Here is a 21,829-nt window from a genome sequence, read left to right as displayed (position 1 = left end):
GTTACAGCACCGAGTTCAAATCAACCCCTCTTTTATCAAGTTCCGATAATGTTAGAAGTCTTCAATCTCGCTCTCCAAACATATAATTCCACCTTGTTGGGGACTAGTCTGTTACGAAGAGTATGAGACAACTCACCATTCGAACACAATAATTTTTCTTCCAATAATTTAGTCAGCGACTTCGTGGTAAAACATCCCTTTGCGTCAGGAGCCCAAGCCCAGCAATCTGATGAATTTGGGCTGATCTTCACGCTTGATAGCAGCCCATTGAGTTCGTCCAGCTCACCTTTTGCGCATCCTCTAACAGCACGAGCCCAGTTCTAATTCCCCACCCATTTCGTTCCATCCCAAATCACCCTATCGCACACTTTAGCAGTCACATCATTCTCTAAGTGTGATAGTCTCTTGAACCTATTTTTCAATGAAGTAGAACCAAGCCAAACTTCATTCCAAAAAAACGTAGAAGCTCCATCGCCAATTTGTTTGACAAAGGAGCTTCTAAATACCACACCAAGTGAATCAATGTTGTTTCCGGTTTTTACAATGTTGGACCAAACCGAACTATAAGGGAACTTTGTATTCAGGTTTTCAACACAAAGACCCCCCGTTTGACCATAAATACTCGAAATGACTTTGACCCACAAGGAGTTAGTTTCGGTTTTAAACCTCCACCACCACTTGCCAATCAAAGCCAAATTTTTACTTTTTAAAGAGCCAATATTTAACCCTCCTTTCTTGAAAGGAAGAAGGGTTGTATTCCATTTAACCCAAGCAATTTTATGATTATTTCCCGACCCGCCCCAAAAAAAAGAACGTCTTACACACTCAAGTTTTTTTTTATCACACATGGCGGAGCACGAAAGAGCGAGAAGTAGTACAATGGGAGACTATTTAACACCGATTTCACAAGAGTCAAGCGCCCACCAAATGACATCGATCTAGCCTTCCAATCCAAGAGACGTTTCGAGAATTTATCAATTATCGGATTCCAATTCCCCAACTTATTCATCTTTCCACCAACCGGGAGCCCAAGGTATATAAAAGGAAATGAACCCGCCTTACACTTATACAAATGAGCCATATTCTCCACCATCCGTGTTTCAACACCCACCCCATAGAGATTACTTTTATTATAATTTACTTTTAGGCCCGAAGTTAACTCAAAGCATTTCAAGAGTTTCATAAGGTTACTAAGGTTATTCTCACTCCGTTCACCAAAAAATATTGTATCATCCGCATATTGAAGGAGCGAAATGGGCACTTTATCGTCACCAATTTCCATCCCCTTAAACATACTATTACCCACGGCACCTTTAGTAATCACATTTAGACCTTCGGCTACCAAGATAAACAAAAAAGGTGATAGCGTGTCACCTTGTCTAACACCCCTCTTCAACGTAAACTCATTTGTTGGAGACCCATTAACAAGAACGGAAATAGAGGCCGATTGAAGACACGAGAGGATCTATTTTCTCCATTTAAAACCAAAGCACATAATTTCCAGAATTTCCATAAGGAAATCCCAATTTAAGCAATCAAAAGCTTTCTCGAAATTCACTTTAAAAATTAGACTTTTTATCTTTTTATGCTTCAAATAATCTAAAGTTTCATTCGTGATAAGCGCACCATCAAGGATGTTGCGCCCTTTAATGAAAGCACTTTGTTCAAAACTCACAAGATTCGGGATCACCTTCCTTAATCTATGGAGAGTAGTTTTGATATAACTTTGTAGTAACTTCCAATTAGACTAATTGGGCGATAATCACTTAGGCAAATTGGATCCGATTTTTTATGGACAAGGATGATAAAAGATGCATTACAACCATTCGAAATAGTACCCGAACACCAAAATTCCTCAATCGCCTGCATCAAATAGTCTTTAATCAAATACCAAAATTTTTTATAATACCTCATATTAAACCCATCCAGTCCAGGAGCTTTGGAACTCCCGCATTCTTTTATTGCATCCCATACTTCAGATTCAGAGAATGGGCTTTCCAATTGATTCGCCTCTTCCTGAGAAAGATTACAAAGGACAGGGCCACGAGATGATGCAGACCCACTATGCGAGATTGGGACAGAAACAGTAGTACTACAACCAGCAGCATGTCCCTCTAAAACGGAACCGCTATGCTCAGGGTAGCCTGTTGGGCCAGCAACAAATTGATTATTGGGCTGATCGGCAACAGGCCCATCAACATTATTCTGTCTGTTCCCAGCAAAACGATTAAATAATTGGGGCCTAATGGTAGCTTTTTCACTAAATACACTCTTAAAATATTCAAACACAGTATCTTTTATAGATTTTGGATTCTCGTTCCAACAACCATTAATATTCAACCCACGAATGTTGCATTTATTATATTTCCTTTTCAAAGATGCGTGGAAATACTTGGAGTTTTCATCACCTTCTAAAATCCACCGGATACGAGCCTTTTGTTTCAACATATTTGCTTTACTTTTTTCTTTTGACATCCATTTCTTACGCTCCTCCAACCAACACAAACGTTCCGCCTCCGTTAAAACACCATTCTCGGCCTTAATCTCCCAATTCATTGTACTCTTTTTTAAACTATTAATTTCATCATCAATGCCACCAAATTCTTCTTTGCTCCAAGTTTTTAAAGCACCTTTAACATTTTTGAGTTTATCCTTAAAGCAACAATCTTTTCTCGAGCCATGAATAGCCATACCCCACCCTTCTTGAACTACCCGGTCAATCCCTTCCTTGTGAAGCCACTCATCGAAAACCTTGAAAGGCTTCGTACCAAAGTCAATTAACTTATCCCTAAGGATAAGAGGGCAATGATCCGATTCCTTCCTATCTAGCACCATAATGGAAAGATCTTCCCACATATTAATAAAAGCATCCGAAATGAGGAAACGATCCAATTTGCAAAATTTCAAGCCATTATCACTACCCCGAGTAAATTTCCTTCCATTAATTGGTATCTCGATTAAGTTATTCCTAATGATGAAATCATTGAACCTCCTAGCACGATTTTGGTGGAAAATACAATTAAGTCGATCTGATTCCTCCCTAACCTCTTTGAAATCCCCACAAAGAACCCACCCAATGGCGAGATTACCCATGAGACTATCAAGGGCATCCCACATTCTCTTTTTGTCACTATCATTATGTGGTCCATACACGTTCACGATTATTGATTCAAAGCCCGTGCCAAACCATTTACCCCAAATAGCTAAATAAAACTCATTTCCCGCAACACAATCAACTACAAACCTTTTCGTGTCCCAAATCATTAGCATACCCCCCGAATTCCCAATAACTTCCTTTTGAATGAAACCGAAATCACTATTTCTCCATAAAGATTGAACCCACCCGTCTTCAAGTTTTCTACACTTAGTCTCTTGAAAAACTGCAATATCCGGATTCTCACAAGATAATATGCGTTTAACCCACCCAAACTTTCCCTCCAAACCAAAACCATGAACATTTAACGATATAATCTTCATTAAGAAACAAAGACAAATGAATAAACCTGACCAGGCAAATTAATGATTGAGGTTAGGCCACCTCAAACCTATCTGCTCACCAAATTCTTTTAATTCCACATTGTTAATCGAACCCCCAATTGAGACCCCATTACCGTTTAAAGAAGAAGAGGCTTTCGCTGAGATAGAGTTCCTCACCCTCTTTTTTGATAATTGGCGGAACGATTTACATCTAGCTTTCTTTTCCCCATCTAGATTTCACCACATCTCGCCATGTTTTTTAGTTTCATCAGTCTGGTAGTCATTTTCCAATTTCCAATCGCGTTCCAGTAATAGCAATTACATACCGACACCTCCTTTATTCTTTCGCTATTACCCGATCTCTTAGATTTTTCTTTCCTACCCTTCGATTGTTTCCGCATTTTAGCCGAGTCTTCCACAGAATTATTCGATTCATAATTATTGTTGGAACCAGCATCACCCTTCGGGATTGGGTTGGTAGCTAAATCAACATCATCCACAATATTAGGCCCACATTTGCTATTATCCACATTGCACTTTGATCCAATATTCTTTGAGTCCAGGTTGCCATCCAATGGCCCAATATGCTCCGAGCAAGGCCCATTTGTATTAACTTCAGGCCCATTATTTTGGTTCCCAGGACATTTGTTAGGATTTTCCTCATAATTAATTGGTTCACGCTAGCTTGCCTCGGTATTCCCCACAACCGATTTTACACCTTTTGGATTATTCTTGGAACTAGGGTTTGGAACATCATTACTCATTGTTTCTGCAACCACCTCCTCAGAATTCACAGATACTTTTGCAACCCCAATACAACCAGACTGCTGATCTTCTTCTGCCGGGAAGTTTTCTTGTGACGGATTACCGCCGCCACTCTTTGGCCGGAAACCTAGAATTTTGATTGGTTCATACCTATCTTGATCACAGGATTCATCATCCGATTCGAACACTTCTTCCTGTAATGGCACTATGGATTCATCGTTACTTGATAAATCATCACTGTCCACATACTCAGAGTTACTATAGTCTGAGATTATCTCACTATCAGAGTCGCCAAGGAAAGATTCAAAGTTGTCGTTGGGAAACATCTTCACTTCTTCTTTAACGTTAATGAAATACACTTTTCATCTAAACATGAGTTTCAATGAATCATTCACGAGTTCTGGATTGTAAAGTTTAACAAAAACTTTTCCATAATTTAAACATTTTGAATTAACTAGGGAGCAGTTCTCAAACTCATAAATCACACCCGGCCATTCCGCAATTGATTGGAATGTCGTCTCAGTCCAGCAATGTACCGGAACCCCCGTAATTTTCAGCCACTTCATCCTCCCATCAGGCCAACTATTCGTATCCCATTTCGAGATTTTGTAGACCCAACGCTTCAAAGGATGTTCCTGCTGAGATAGAACATTGTTGACGATATCCGGTGAGTTGAATATGATCATGATGCTAACACCCCCTAAAAACTTGATCTGAGCTTCCAAGTAACCCAACTCCTTAACAATAGTCTCAATGTTTCTAAGAACCTCCACGCTAGTGACATCACAAACAATAGCATTCTTAAGGGTTTCAAGATTATTGTTGTTATCATCAATTACCACCACTTTGTCTTCAGCATGAGTTTCACTCTTAAGCTTCTCATATTTTCTCTTTTCATTAAGTTTATCTCGTAGATCCTTATCACCTCTCATATTATGATTCCCCACAACCTTACTAAAGGCTCTACCATCATTGAACTTTCTTTCAAACGGTTTCCTTGTGTTGTACCCATTCGACTTCTTCTCCTCCGATTTAGGGCTTCTTTTAGTAGCCATAAAAACCTTGATGTTTTTTCTCCGAACTTGATTCCTTCTAGGGTACGAAGTAATCTGTCACTATCCTTAACATTCCCAAAACGAACAAAAGCAAAACGATTCCCATTCATTAATCTTCTGCCGACCATATAGACATCTCTCACTTCACCAAAAGGTTTGAAGATCTTCCATAAATCCACTACACGACACTCCTCTGGAAAGTTGAAGAACATGAAGGATGTTAGATAGTTGTTCCTTGACCACTTAGATTGGTGTGACAACCCAGAAATTTCCGACCAAATTTAAACTTAATTCTTATATGATTTCAACATGATAAGCATAGTCTATTAGATTGAGTCTCAAAAATTTTGAACTGTTCAATTGACCATCGATTGTTCCCGACGATTCACGAATTATTATTTGTAAATAGATATGTATATAAATGTATGTAAATAAATAATAACTCGAATTACGTTAATAAACTATTATATGATTTTATTGTTATGTAAAATGATTTACAATATAATAAAACTTGTTATTAAAACTTATTGTTAATAGCAAATTTGCTGTTTCCAAAAGAATATAATATATAACGTAATTAAATCTAATATTTATATATAAGGTAATAAGAAAATAAATACATCTTAGTTAAGAAAGTTATCTGTATCTAATGAATTTGTTTAAATGCGTCGACGTCATATTATTTATATATATATTTTTGATCTAATGTAAATGTCCATAAATTTAGTGATACGAGCACGGTTTGTACGTGGGTCTGTGCCACATACTTGAAGAATATGGTTATATCATTTACCTATTAGCAATATGATTATAATTCACGTATATGTGTGTATACATTTGGTTAATGAAAAGAGATATAACCAATTAGTCAATCAACTTGTCATAAGTGCATAATATATAATAGTAATAAAGAATATGGAATAGGCCTTGCAAGTTGATATATATTGTCCCTAGCTGTACTCCACATAAATCACAATCAAATGGAGACCACTTACTTTCTCTTTTCTCTCTTTAGTGTCGACTAACAAAATAGCCAAGGAGTCCCACAAGACTACTCACATCACAATAAAAACAAATAAATTTTTCACGAGAATGCTAAGGTAGATATTTGAAACCAAAAACAAAGTATGTGTAGCTTGATGTCTGCATATTGAAATTCATGTATATATAATAGTATTCTCAATAAAAAAAAACACTACTAAAACATCTATGATCAACAAGCCATTCTCATTATTTTTCTGCCATACAACCACCACTAGTTTTCTGTTTACTAATTCGAAACCACCCCAAACCTGCAACACGGCTTGTTACAATCTAGGGCTGCTATTCTCTTCTGCTCTCAACCCAACCTCAATCACCTCAACCCAACCTCAATCACCTGCGACTGATGTTAGTTAACTCTGCTAACCGATTATCGATCACTCCTTAATACTTCATATCCTCTGCCTGATCACAACCAACCCGATCACCATATATTAAGTTGCTTCCGATTCACCATAACCACAACACCATCATTCAACCACCACAAACCGCTATATGCTGCTGCTTACCACCGTTTGCTGGTCGAAACCAAAAGTAAAAGATATCTGTAGCAATCGACACAATTATTGTGTCGTAGTTGTTATGATGAAAATGAAGAATAAAGATAATGATAATATATTGATATTGATATAATTATGATTATGATTATGAATTATGAATATGAATATGTTACTTGTTTCGGTTATGCCATGGCTATCTCAATAATCATTAACTCAAATCAACAACCCTTTTAGCTAATAATTGATCCTGATTTCCGGCTTTTGCTTGATCTTGTTCTACCTGCAATACATACCCAACAAAACTCTATCATATTGCTAATACCATCGAACACCAAACCCAAATTCACCACGAATGGCTACTAATCATGCTTCTACTTCTTTTCTGGTCGAATCCCTCTCTCCTCAAAACCCCATCAAACGCTTGCACCTACTGCCAAATTGTTGCAGCCCAAATCACCATCGATCAACCTGTTTCTGTTTTGGGTCTGGTTCCACACAAACAAAAACCTGCAAGATGTTCCAAATTCTTGTTTCTATTCAATTAGACTCGAGACCAAACCATAACCAAATACCATCAAACTATCTTACTATTTTTCTATTTTCTGTTTCGAATCAAAACACAAACCAAATACATTAACTTTATCTAATTACTCCTAATTAGATTATCCATTTACTCCTCTGTTCGAAAGTACAGACCAGGAGAAAGCTGGTACCATTTTGAATCTAGGATCAAAACCCCAAATGCACCTGCAATCCAATTAAATAAACAAAATCGTCATACCTAATGATAATGATGACCAACGATGGTGACTGAGAATGATCGAATAAGGATGATGATAATTAGATGACATGCTCGCTGCTTGATTGATCTATTAATGATGAAGATGAACGGTGAATTGTTACTGCTACTGCTATGTGTTGTTTTGCAGCCTTTCTCTAATTCTTGTCGAAATCTTATGTTTCTGCTTAGATTTATATCTCGAAGAAGGAGATAATTGATGGTGATTTTTTTACGGTGATGAACAGTGGACGAGATTTTGATGATGGAAGGTGCTGAATCATCGGATGATGAGGAAACCGTCGGTGTTTTGTTCCTTTTGGTGGGCCGAATCAAACACTAAACCCCTAATTTGTTTCTCTAAGGTATATTTATATTTATATTTATATTTATTATTATTATTATTATTATTATTATTATTATTATTATTATTATTATTATTATTATTATTATTATTATTATTATTATTATTATTATTATTATCATTATTATTATTATTATTATTATTATTATTATTATTATTATTATTATTATTATTATTATTAAGTATTGTTAAACTAAGATACTAGTATTATAATAGAAGCATATTATGAATGTCATTGCCAAGGTTAAGATCTTGATATACGTATTGTTGCGGTATAAAAAGAATATGTATATAAGTTTATATAATGATGATGATATAACGATAATATTATGATGATGATGATATCAAACGCGAATGATGATGATAATGAAATGATGATGTTAATTAGACGTTGTAATTCTTATTATTTTCTTTTTTATTAAAATTATTATTTTTATCTTTATTATTAAAAACTATCAAAATTTACCCTATTATTAAAATTTTTATTTTCATTAAAACATAGCATTTTTTTTTTCTTTTTGTTAAAATCTATTATTATTATAATTATCAATAATTGAATCATTAATATTATTATCATTATCATTATTATTATTAGTATTATCGTTATTAATAAAGTTATTTTTATTATTATTATTATTATTATTATTAGTAAATCAGTATTATCAAAACTATCATTTTTAACAAGATAAATATTTTGTATATAAAAAATATACTTATTACATATACTATAATTATATTAATATTTCATATAATGATATATCAAACCTATTAACATTATTTAACTAAATGTATGGATATTAATTATTTTAAATATATATACAAAATAAATATATATAAATAACATATTATTTAAGATATAATATAAGTATATGTTTTTAAATGGAATTTAGTATGAATTCTACATAACTACAAATATATATAATTGATATAGGTTCGTGAATCTGAGGTCAACCCTGCATTGTTCAGTATAGTCGTATGAATATTTTTACTACAAAATATTATACTGTGAGTTTCATTTGCTCCCTTTTTAAATGTTTTTGCAATATATATTTTTGGGACTGAGAATACATGAGCTGTTTTTATAAATATTTTACGAAATAGACACAAGTAATCGAAACTACATTCTATGGTTGGATTATCGAAATCGAATATGCCCCTTTTAGCTTGGTAACCTAAGAATTAGGAAACAGTACCCCTAATTGAAATGAATCCTAAAGATAGATCTAAGGGCCTAACAAACCCCATCCGAGGTGAAATGTCCCATTCTTATTGATTAAAAACGTTCCATATTAATTGATTTCGTTGCGAGGTTTTGACCTCTATATGAGACGTTTTTCAAAGACTGCATTCATTTTAAAACAAACCATAACCTTTATTTCATCAATAAAGGTTTAAAAAGCTTTACGTAGATTATCAAATAATGATAATCTAAAATATCCTGTTTACACACGACCATTACATAATGGTTTACAATACAAATATGTTACAACAAAATAAGTTTCTTGAATGCAGTTTTTACACAATATCATACAAGCATGGACTCCAAATCTTGTCCTTATTTAAGTATGCGACAGCGGAAGCTCTTAATAATCACCTGAGAATAAACATGCTTAAAACGTCAACAAAAATGTTGGTGAGCTATAGGTTTAACCTATATATTATCAAATCATAATAATAGACCACAAGATTTCATATTTCAATATACATCCCATACATAGAGATAAAAATTATTCACATGGTGAACACCTGGTAATCGACATTAACAAGATGCATATATAAGAATATCCCCATCATTCCGGGACACCCTTCGGATATGATATAAATTTCGAAGTACTAAAGCATCCGGTACTTTGGATGGGGTTTGTTAGGCCCAGTAGATCTATCTTTAGGATTCGCGTCAATTAGGGTGTCGGTTCCCCAATTATTAGATTACCAGACTTAATAAAAAGGGGCATATTCGATTTCGATAATTCAACCATAGAATGTAGTTTCACGTTCTTGTGTCTATTTTGTAAATCATTTATAAAACCTGCATGTATTCTCATCCCAAAAATATTAGATTTTAAAAGTGGGACTATAACTCACTTTCACAGATTTTTACTTCTTCGGGAAGTAAGACTTGGCCACTGGTTGATTCACGAACCTATAACAATATATACATATATATCAAAGTATGTTCAAAATATATTTACAACACTTTTAATATATTTTGATGTTTTAAGTTTATTAAGTCAGCTGTCCTCGTTAGTAACCTACAACTAGTTGTCCACAGTTAGATGTACAGAAATAAATCGATAAATATTATCTTGAATCAATCCACTACCCAGTGTATACGTATCTCAGTATTGATCATAAATCAAACTATATATATTTTGGAATCAACCTCAACCCTGTATAGCTAACTCCAACATTCACATATAGGGTGTCTATGGTTGTTCCGAAATATATATAGATGTGTCGACATGATAGGTCGAAACATTGTATACATGTCTATGGTATCTCAAGATTACATAATATACAATAAAAGTTGATTAAGTTATGGTTGGAATAGATTTGTTACCAATTTTCACGTAGCTAAAATGAGAAAAATTATCCAATCTTGTTTTACCCATAACTTCTTCATTTTAAATCTGTTTTGAGTGAATCAAATTGCTATGGTTTCATATTGAACTCTATTTTATGAATCTAAACAGAAAAAGTATAGGTTTATAGTCAGAAAAATAAGTTACAAGTCATTTTTGTAAAGGTAGTCATTTCAGTCGAAAGAACGACGTCTAGATGACCATTTTAGAAAACATACTTCCACTTTGAGTTTAACCATAATTTTTGGATATAGTTTCATGTTCATAATAAAAATCATTTTCTCAGAATAACAACTTTTAAATCAAAGTTTATCATAGTTTTTAATTAACTAACCCAAAACAGCCCGCGGTGTTACTACGACGGCGTAAATCCGGTTTTACGGTGTTTTTCGTGTTTCCAGGTTTTAAATTATTAAGTTAGCATATCATATAGATATAGAACATGTGTTTAGTTGATTTTAAAAGTCAAGTTAGAAGGATTAACTTTTGTTTGCGAACAAGTTTAGAATTAACTAAACTATGTTCTAGTGATTACAAGTTTAAACCTTCGAATAAGATAGCTTTATATGTATGCATCGAATGATGTTATGAACATCATTACTACCTTAAGTTCCTTGGATAAACCTACTGGAAAATAGAAAAATAGATCTAGCTTCAACGGATCCTTGGATGGCTCGAAGTTCTTGAAGCAGAATCATGACACGAAACAAGTTCAAGTAAGATCATCACTTGAAATAAGATTGTTATAGTTATAGAAATTGAACCAAAGTTTGAATATGATTATTACCTTGAATTAGAATGATAACCTACTGTAAGAAACAAAGATTTCTTGAGGTTGGATGATCACCTTACAAGATTGGAAGTGAGCTAGCAAACTTGAAAGTATTCTTGATTTTATGTAACTAGAACTTGTAGAATATATGAAGAACACTTAGAACTTGAAGATAGAACTTGAGAGAGATCAATTAGATGAAGAAAATTGAAGAATGAAAGTGTTTTTAGGTGTTTTTGGTCGTTGGTGTATGGATTAGATATAAAGGATATGTAATTTTGTTTTCATGTAAATAAGTCATGAATGATTACTCATATTTTTGTAATTTTATGAGATATTTCATGCTAGTTGCCAAATGATGGTTCCCACATGTGTTAGGTGACTCACATGGACTGATAAGAGCTGATCATTGGAGTGTATATACCAATAGTACATACATCTAAAAGCTGTGTATTGTACGAGTACGAATACGGGTGCATACGAGTAGAATTGTTGATGAAACTAAACGAGGATGTAATTGTAAGCATTTTTGTTAAGTAGAAGTATTTTGATAAGTGTATTGAAGTCTTTCAAAAGTGTATAAATACATATTAAAACACTACATGTATATACATTTTAACTGAGTCGTTAAGTCATCGTTAGTCGTTACATGTAAGTGTTGTTTTGAAACCTTTAGGTTAACGATCTTGTTAAATGTTGTTAACCCAATGTTTATAATATCAAATGAGATTTTAAATTATTATATTATCATGATATTATCATGTATGAATATCTCTTAATATGATATATATACATTAAATGTCTTTACAACGATAATCGATACATATATGTCTCGTTTAAAAATCATTAAGTTAGTAGTCTTGTTTTTACATATGTAGTTCATTGTTAATATACTTAATGATATGTTTACTTATCATAGTATCATGTTAACTATATATATATATATCCATATATATGTCATCATATAGTTTTTACAAGTTTTAACGTTCGTGAATCACCGGTCAACTTGGGTGGTCAATTGTCTATATGAAACATATTTCAATTAATCAAGTCTTAACAAGTTTGATTGCTTAACATGTTGGAAATATTTAATCATGTAAATATCAATATCAATTAATATATATAAACATGGAAAAGTTCGGGTCACTACACGAGGTACGGATGCTTTAGTACTTCGACTTATTATTATACGGATGAGAGGATTCTGTTTTGGGGATATTCTATATGCATCTTGTTAATGTCGGTTACCAGGTGTTCACCATATGAATGATTTTTATCTCTATGGAGTTTGCGAAATGCCTGATATGAGATGTATATTTATGGAAAGAATGAAAATCTTGTGGTCTATTAAAATTATGGAAATTATTGATTACGATAAACTAATGAACTCACCAACCTTTTGGTTGACACTTTAAAGCATGTTTATTGTCAGGTATGAAAGAAATCTTCCGTTGTGCAATTGCTCATTTTAGAGATATTACTTGGTGTTATTCATGACATATTTCAAAAGACGTTGCATTCGAGTCGTTGAGTTCATCAAGATTATTATTGAGTCAATTATAGTTGAATATATTATGAAATGGTATGCATGCCGTTAACTTTCGATGAAATGAAAGTATGTCTTTTAAAAATGAATGCAATGTTAGTAAAATGTATCATATAGAGGTCAAGTACCTCGCGATGTAACCAAATGTAATGTATTCGTCCAGATGGATTAGGATGGGTCGCTTCATGTGGTATCAGAGCGGTGGTCTTAGCGAACCAGGTCTTGCATTAGTGTGTGTAACTGATAGTTGTTTAGATGCATTAGTGAGTCTGGACTTCGACCGTGTCTGCATGTCAAAATTTTTGCTTATCATTTCGTGTCAAAAATTACCTGCTTATCATTCTTAGAGAATCATTTGTTTATCATTCTTAGTCTAGACACATCTTACTGCATTGATTGCATAAATAGTTTATAGACAAAATTCATATCTTAGTGTATCTTTTGTTCTATATATATAGATATTCTATGTAATTAGAATACTATCCGATAGCCGAAAATCATTTCATACCGAAAAACCCTTTACTCAATCGTACGAAATGGAACTCGTCACTAGTTCAAATTCTTCAGAACCCGATAACTATTCTGACATGGATGTTCACTTGAGCTCCGAAAGCAGAGTCACCAGAATGAATCAACCAATCATCCATCCTCAATTTATCTGATGAGTTCGTAGCCTACTTAATCATTGGAGACAAGAAGAAGGCGATCCCTTCCACCCACCAACCTGCACTCTTGGCGAAGAACCTGAAACACTTACCGGTGAACCTGTTCGTAATACCATTTTCTCTCTCATTTCTAGAGTATCTCATCATGATTATATACTATCTCAAATTCTAGATCTTATTCATCTGCTCGTCCCAACCGACAATCAGTCTGGAGTAATGGAAGAAGTCAACGAGCTTCGCGCTCGAGTAATCAATTTGGAGAATATGGTTCAAAACTTACCAGCTTCAGCATCAACACCAGTACCACCAACAACCCAAGTTTCAACATCATATGCCTCAACATCACAATCTATACCTCAAGCATAATCATCGTTCTACATGACGTTCTACATCATTTATCCTCGTTCGACATGGCGATTATGTAATCTCTAAAGTTTTGGAGATTATTCATTCTAGTTCCAACCGAAAATCAGATGAGATTAATATCATATTAACTCATAAATCCATGATTACATCTGAAGAAAATATATATGTACATATGTTTTCATAAAGATTGTAATTAAAAATTCTTTTGTACAAAGTGTTAATGGTGAAAATATTTTAACGGGTAGGTAATACCCGAGGAATATTTAGATTTCACATTAATAAGTTACACTGTACATTCTTCCAATCTGATTCAACAGTCATTTACTATCCTACTTACATCCACAGATATACGAATCTGTTCACTGTAGAATAACCATTTTCATTCAATTTCATATTTGGATTTTAACATATCAGAATCCAACAAGTGGCATAATGAAGAAAACGTTGGACAAAATAAAATTTATTAGAAACAAACAAATTAACTATGAGAAATTTTGTTAAGAATCCACGCTAATGAAATCCTAGCTAACTGTTCCTAGCTAACTGATTACATTTTATTTATCGCAATTTATTTATCGCAATTTATATTCTCGCAATTTTATTTATCGTCATTTAATTTCTGTTATTTATTTTACGCACTTTAAATATCGGGACCCATATACAATTTTTTGACATATCATATCGACGCATCTATATATATTATTTGGAATAACCATAGACACTCTATATGATGTAATGCTCGAGTTCGCTATAGAGGGTTGAGGTTGATTCTAAATAATATATATACTTTAAGTTGTGATCGAGTCTGAGACATGTATACAATGGGTCACGACACGTATTAATTAATTCGAATATAATATATTAAACTATATATGAATTATTGAACTGCTAACTGTGAACTATCAACTGATGACTACTAACATTGGACAATTAAAATGAATTAAAATATTGATTATAACATATGAAACTAAACATTTCTTCAATTTTGCCACTTGATTTCATCTTAAACCTCGTTTGTATCTTGACGATTACAATCTGCATTCAAACCTTTCATGATTCTTGAAAACACCTCAATCGAGAGAATGAACCAACCACACTTCATCTACGGGAGAAAAGATTGATGCATATAGTTATGCACCTGAAAATACTCGGAACCTGAGTAAACGTTTAACACGTATCTGTGATAGCTCCTTTGGCATTGTTATTATCGAAAATAACATTGCAATTCTTTTTCAAATTAGCCAATTTTATCACAGCTCCAACAAACCAACTTCAATTTTTCATTCGAATAAACCTTATTATAAAGATTACCCCTTCATCATCGTTACCGGAGAACCATTTATATTCCACCACATTAGCAGTAAACTTACCAGCAACTTCATTACTCATTGGCTTAAGTCTCTTCGAAAAACCATTATATTTGTTCATCAAAACCCTATCATATACTCATCCACATCTTATAACGAAAATTGCCATACTAATTATCGAGAATTAGCAATCAGTATTTCGAATCTCGCAGCGTTTTACATCAACAGTTATATGCATACATATAACAATTATCTCTTAGAATTATGATCTTCCATTATAAAATTATGAAAAAGCCTACGAATCAGTTCTCGAAATTTTGAAAAATGCTGATGAAGCAGCAAAAACTGTAAACGACCTTAACAGTCAAAAGTTTGATGATAAAGAAAGATACATTAGAAAAGCTCAAAAGAAAATTTGATATTGAAAAACGGATTGAGCAAACTATGAAGGAGGCTGTGGACAAATCACAAAGACTAAACCTGCCTTCAAAGAATCCAAATGATTCAGTGTCTGCTGAAGTCATTAACTAATACCTTGCTCCTGTCTCTAAACCTTTACGAACAAATCTTCTTCATCAGAAATTCTAAGATATCATCGTATCTTTCATTATAAATATCCTCGATATTTCTGAAGATATTTTCATAACTATTCTTATCTGAAATCATTTATCTCTTCGCGTTATTTGTATTACATCATAAAAGAAACTGTTTAGTTTCTATATTCTGTAAACCTTCGAGTTTAAATTATGAATGTTTTTGAAGCAGTGTTGGGAATTGAAGCATGAGTTAGTATAATATAATAACACTTGATCAACGTGATTATATTACAGTAAGTCATGCTGAGTTTCTAATGGAACGTGATGATTCACAGATCATACCATCATCATGTGCCATGTTACATGACTCTTACATTCTATCTAATTACCCATCTACTATTAGGAAGAGTAGACCTTGAAGCCCCATTGGTCCACGTCTCCTCTCCCCCTCACAATGTTTACTGCTCACGGTTTCCCTCTTCCCCCCCCTTTTTTTTTTCCCTTTTCTCCATTAAAAAAAACCCGACACTCTCCTGCTCCAGCTCCATATCTTCTGCCTCACCTCCTCCCATACCTTTCTCCATTTTTCTTTCCTATCTTCTTCCATCTCTTTTGTCATATCTTCTGTTCTCCACTTTTTTTTTCTTTTGTCAACTCAATTTGAACGGAAAAGAAGATCAGCACCTGGAGGGAGGCAAAATCATCGATGGAAATGGTGCCTCTACTACCACAACCACTACTAATGTCTCCTCTAACCACCGTCACAGTTTCTATTCCCTTCTAGGGTTCTAGATTTTGTAAGTTACGTTTATACTTCTTTGATTTACCCGCTCTGGCTTTTATTTATTTATTTATGATATTGATGAAAAAATTAGGGTTCGTTGTTGCGGTTTGCTCCTGATCACTGAATGTTCTTTAGTCGATGTGTAACACATGTTTGTTTGCTTTGTTGCTTGTAACTTTAATAAATTTGTTTATTTTTTAGTATACATTAACTGTTTTTTAGGTAAAATATTAGGGTTATGAGACTGACACAAATGTATGTTTTATTGATCATGAACATGATAAATGTCTAAACTAAAAAGAAGTTAAAATAGTTTTTTTTTTTGTTCACTGAGTTTTTATAAAAAAAATAATATATATAATTTCACATATTTTTATATGTATTGTGATTTTTGATATTATTAAGACTATGATTTACTTGATCATTTGTTTTGAGGCCTAATTTTAGTTGTTTATTATTTAGTATCACATTTTAGAGTATGATGTAACTGAGATTTCAAGGAATGTGTGTAATTTGAAGAAACGAGAAGCTGATTCGATGCTGAAAATTGATATTGTGGAGAAAGGCGATAGACTGGAGGTAATGAATCTAATTATGATCACAATTTGTATTTACTATTTTTGTTTATTATACTGGATAGAAACTTGTCAGATAATTAGGTGCTTAGGGCTTATATAAAATATTAGATGCTTGAATTTTGTATAAGTATCAGAAAAACAAGATGTTGAAAGTCACAAACTTAGTGATTTATTGCTGTTTTTTAGTGTTGATTTTTGTTGAAAAGGCCACGAGCTTCAGCCGTTTGGAGAGTTGGAATTCAGGCAACATTTTCGGAATAAAAATGGAGGTATAAATAGAAGCTAGCGAAATTGTGATTAGTTTGTGACTTGAAATCGTTTAGGGTTTAGGTTTGTTTTTTTAAGAACCAGAGAGTTTTGGTTTTGCTGTGTTTTAATGTCATTGTTAACTTTATGATTATTTTTTAGAATGTAGTTCATTATGATCATTAATCTTTGTTTGTTTTTGTTGTCCTCCTGAGTTTTTTTAAAAATGATAATGCATTAGCACTTAAAACAAAGTAAACAATGTTCATAATTAATATTTGCAAATTTGATTGTACGAAGTAATAAAAAGTACTTTAATCCTTTATAATCTCGAATTAATTCAACTTTTTTATATATAATGTGAGGACTTATCAAGATTTTTTTTTTAAATATATTTAGGAACCATTGAGGAGTAATTGTGGATTTGAGTGTACGAGTAATGTATAGTGGAAGAGAGCCCTTCTAAAGAAAGGTACATGTATTATCTCTAATTCGTCCAACTTGAATCTTTTGCATACGGTGTTTATTTACACTATTGTAGCACTTTCATCGATGATTCCTCTAATCCTCATGAGCCTTTATTTGGTTTTGCTTATTTTTACAATGATACTATTTCAGATAAAAGTTCTACAGAAAAAAGTTGTAAGATATCGTTTTTTTCTTAAAGTTATTTTTAGTTGCTGAGTGAGCTATGTTAACGGTAGCCATTGTACCTGAATTCTGTTTCTATGTGATGTTATTGTTACAGTATATTTTCTTTCATATGGTGAACTTTTTTGATGCTCCTATAAGTGAGCCACATGGTCTTCAATAATCTTGGAGGTATATGTTTTCAAATTTTTAACGATTTTATGCTATGCCTGATGCTTGGTTATATTTGTTTTATTTAAGTTACCTTTGATGTTATCATTATTCCCATTGTTGTTAACATTTATTATTTGAATTTTATTTTTCTTTACTTTTCTTCAGTTTCGTTTTTAGTTTTAGATGCTTTATACAATAATAATCTGTTTTTCCTTCTGTCGTGCATATTTTATGTGTAGTAACACGTCAGGGGTCGATTAATGTTTTGATGTATAATTATCGTACTGAGCCTGCCATTATCATATTTGGAAATGTAAGCGGTCGTATTGTAAGTAGTAACCATGAAACAGTATATAACAATATCGAATTCAACCACAAACAAGTTACCGCAGTTGTATTAGTGAATATACTTTGTCATTAGTGTCTTATGTACAATAGTGTTTTTTCATTATTTAAACAAGTTAGAAATTTTTTTAGAGTTTATAAATTTGGTTTTGCTTTTTGTTTTAGTGATTAGATTGTTAATGTATGCAGGGAAGAAGGAGAATGAGAATGGTGTCTCAAAGGTGATTTTCATAATTCATTTTTTAGACAAAATCATAACCCAATTGCAAAAATTCTTTACATCGAGTACCTTACAATACGGTGTACTAAGGTCAAATTTTGTTATTGAACCCTGTTGGATGGCGGTTTGTAACAGCAATAAACGGGCTGCAGGAGGGCGGTTTTGGGTGGCGGTTTGACAGCAGAAAAGCTGCTGTGGGTGGCGATGATGATGGCTGCAAAAACGCAGCTGTAAGTAGCTGTTTTGGGCTGAAAAATGGCGACAAGAGGACTGCTACAGCAGTAAAAATTAGGCGATTGAGGGCTGTGATGGGTGGCGGTTTTGGGTTGTAGAAGGTGGCGGATTGCAGCAAGGAAAAGGCTGTTTTGAAGATGAATTGGAGCTGTTTTTGGGTCGACTAAAAGGATGGTTTGTGAGTCGACTAAAGTGCTGTTATAGGCGGTTGCATGGAAAGGACATGACTCAGGTACACATCAATATCATCTTTTTGCATTTGCAGACCCACCATCACGTTTACCCAACGGTTTGTGGCCATTTTTAACTTTAATGTAACTTCAATTGCATAGACCAGGTCATCTGAAAACTTAACTTCATCTTCGTCGCTAAGAGAAATAATTAGGGTTCTTACATCTGGTAAACGTGGTCAACAATTATTGAGATTTGGGGGTAAAGATTAGGCTTTATATTTCTGTACGTTCTCCCTAGAACCATTGTTAGATTGTTATTTATAGAGTTATACATTTTTTTTTTCAATTTTCGTTATAAAGTTCGCATTCAATCATGGGTAATGTGTGTTTGTAATCTTACAGTTTATTTTTATCATTTTTTTTTTCAGTTTACAGGTAATTTGAGCTTGATTCAATGGTATGCTCCCTTGCAGGTGGCCATATGACAACCACCTCACAAATAATGTCAGGTAAAAACAATAATTAAAAGAATAATAATATTTTTTTTAACCGTTAACATTATTACACTAGCTTTAAACATTTCAATGTTGTGTTGTGGAAATGTGATTTTTCATTAGTAATTCTTAATCATAATTTATATATATATATATATATATGTATATATATATATATACATATATATGTATATATGTATATATATATATATATATGTATATATATATATATATATATATATATATATATATATATATATATATATATATGGCTGTTTAACTGATGTTGACATATTAGGGCATAAATGTGTTTATAATTCAAAATATCAGGTTAAAGTTAGTAACTTTTGTTAAATTGACAGATGATGCAGGGAGTTGGAAGTTAGCAGCTCAGTATATTCAAAGGGAAGTTCAGATGAATTAAATTTGCTAGATGAAGAAGGTAAGATTTATTGGTTTAGTTATTCGGCCTATAATGCAGCTTCTTCTTTGAATTACTTTTCAGATTTCTATTTCAAAAGTTCCTCACTTTTCGGTAAATTAACATAAGCGGCGAGCATCAGTTGTAGTTTTGTGTGTGTGTGTGTATGTGTGTGTGTGTGTGTATGTGCAGATATAGAGCAAATGAAGGAAAGAATTATACGCCTACTCTTAAGAGTAGATATGACGGGTCATGGCAATGGGGTTTCAATGGGTTTGGCTTCACCCTTAACCGAAACTCTAACATTGTATCTTTGATCATGAATTTTTTTATAACTAATTCTTCGTTTTATGTTTTGTAGTTGTGTGGAGTTAAAGTGCACTTTGTGGGATGAATTTTCTCAACTGTTTCATGATTGCGAAAACTAATGAATATAATGTTCTTCTAATACCTCAATTTGGTTGTAGCCAGTTCAAGCAAAGCATTCCCGACAGTGAAATGGCGTTAGATTTATGTTAAATTGGTACCTATGTATAAAACAGTACATATAATATAATATATAATATTATAGATGATGGATGGGCGGGATGAGACACCAGCAGAGTAGTATATAATTGTAAATCATGTTCCGAGTGAAGTCGTTTGTATATTTTTGGATCTGATAAGAAAATATCGATTGCAAATATCGAGAGGCTCATTGGTTAGGCATTATGTAAACGCAAGCTTTTCATGGTTTGTAATCTTAACAATTTGTGATGTAACTTACACTACAAAATAATTGTTAGTGCGGATTATTTTGTAACATGGTTTGTGTATATTAATATTACTTATTGAAACATTTTAAATTAATTTACTTATTGTAATATTAACAATTTGTGATGTAACTTATTTTGTAACATGGTTTGTGTATAATAATATTACTTATAGATTTTTCTTCGATAATGTATAGCCGCGTAGCGCGTACCTTCAATCTTGTATATAAACATATCAAGAACATAAATTCTTGATAGTTCTATATTTTCTCGTGAATTCTTGTAATTTAACCAATCAAGATCGTGCTGTTACAATCTCTCTTAGAACATTAATTATGTTCATTTCAAAATTCATATCTACGAATTCTGGACTATTATTCGCTTAACTTAAAGTAGGTAAGAGAAAACAAAAGGGATGGAACTCCAAAATATAAAGGAAACGAAGGGAGTAGATTTATAGTAGAATGTCCGACAAAGCAATCGAGACAGATCATCGCATTTAACCAAAGAGAATCCTAATTTCCTTAACTACCGAAGAATCAAATCTCATATAGATTTTGAAGATTATCTTTAAATCCCTGAAATTACGGAAATCAGCTTTGACTACGTCAGAGGTTAAGACAAATCTTTATTATCTTATTTCAGTCTTTTGTGATAGCTTCACTCATACGTTTTGAGTAATCGAATCACTTTATCCATATTACTCTTTGGTAATAAAACTCTATTTATCAACTCGTTTGCATCATGAAAACATATTTATTGTCAGCCATGACCATCCTAATCAAATTTCGGGACGAAATTTCTTTAATGTGTAGGTACTGTGACGATCCGGAAATTTCCGACCAAATTTAAACTTAATTCTTATATGATTTCAACAAGATAAGCATAGTCTATTAGATTGAGTCTCAAAAATTTTGAACTGTTCAATTGACCATCGACGGTTTCCCAATGATTCACGAACTATTATTTGTAAATAGATATGTATATAAATGTATGTATATAAATAATAACTTGAATTACGTTA

The 21,829-nt window shown here is 32.9% G+C and overlaps 1 protein-coding gene across 1 annotated transcript; it reads right to left on the bottom strand.

Moving 5' to 3' along the window:
- Nucleotides 1–320: 320 nt before the first annotated feature.
- LOC139901009 (uncharacterized) lies at nt 321–4,568 on the bottom strand. The gene is made up of 6 exons (XM_071883753.1): nt 4,167–4,568; nt 3,804–4,064; nt 1,910–3,471; nt 1,839–1,863; nt 879–1,465; nt 321–561 (listed from the first exon to the last, which is right to left on the bottom strand). The coding sequence occupies exons 1-6, from the start codon at nt 4,566–4,568 to the stop codon at nt 321–323; spliced, it is 3,078 nt and encodes a 1,025-aa protein (XP_071739854.1).
- Between the last annotated feature and the right edge of the window lie 17,261 nt (nt 4,569–21,829).

This window comes from Rutidosis leptorrhynchoides, chromosome 1 (assembly GCF_046630445.1).
Source record: "Rutidosis leptorrhynchoides isolate AG116_Rl617_1_P2 chromosome 1, CSIRO_AGI_Rlap_v1, whole genome shotgun sequence".
Lineage (NCBI taxonomy): Eukaryota > Viridiplantae > Streptophyta > Magnoliopsida > Asterales > Asteraceae > Rutidosis > Rutidosis leptorrhynchoides.
This window is presented reverse-complemented; position numbering and strand designations above follow the sequence as displayed.

What these genes read in the sequence shown, in the direction of transcription:
- LOC139901009 (XM_071883753.1), bottom strand. Translation starts at nt 4,568, where the DNA reads ATGTTTCCCAACGACAACTTTGAATCTTTCCTTGGCGACTCTGATAGT. An exon ending in CTGGATGGGTTTAATATGAG is followed by an intron (nt 1,864 to 1,909) that starts GTATTATAAAAA and finishes TATTTGATGCAG; the next exon opens with GCGATTGAGGAATTTTGGTG. An exon ending in GTGTTAAATAGTCTCCCATT is followed by an intron (nt 562 to 878) that starts GTACTACTTCTC and finishes GTTCCCTTATAG; the next exon opens with TTCGGTTTGGTCCAACATTG.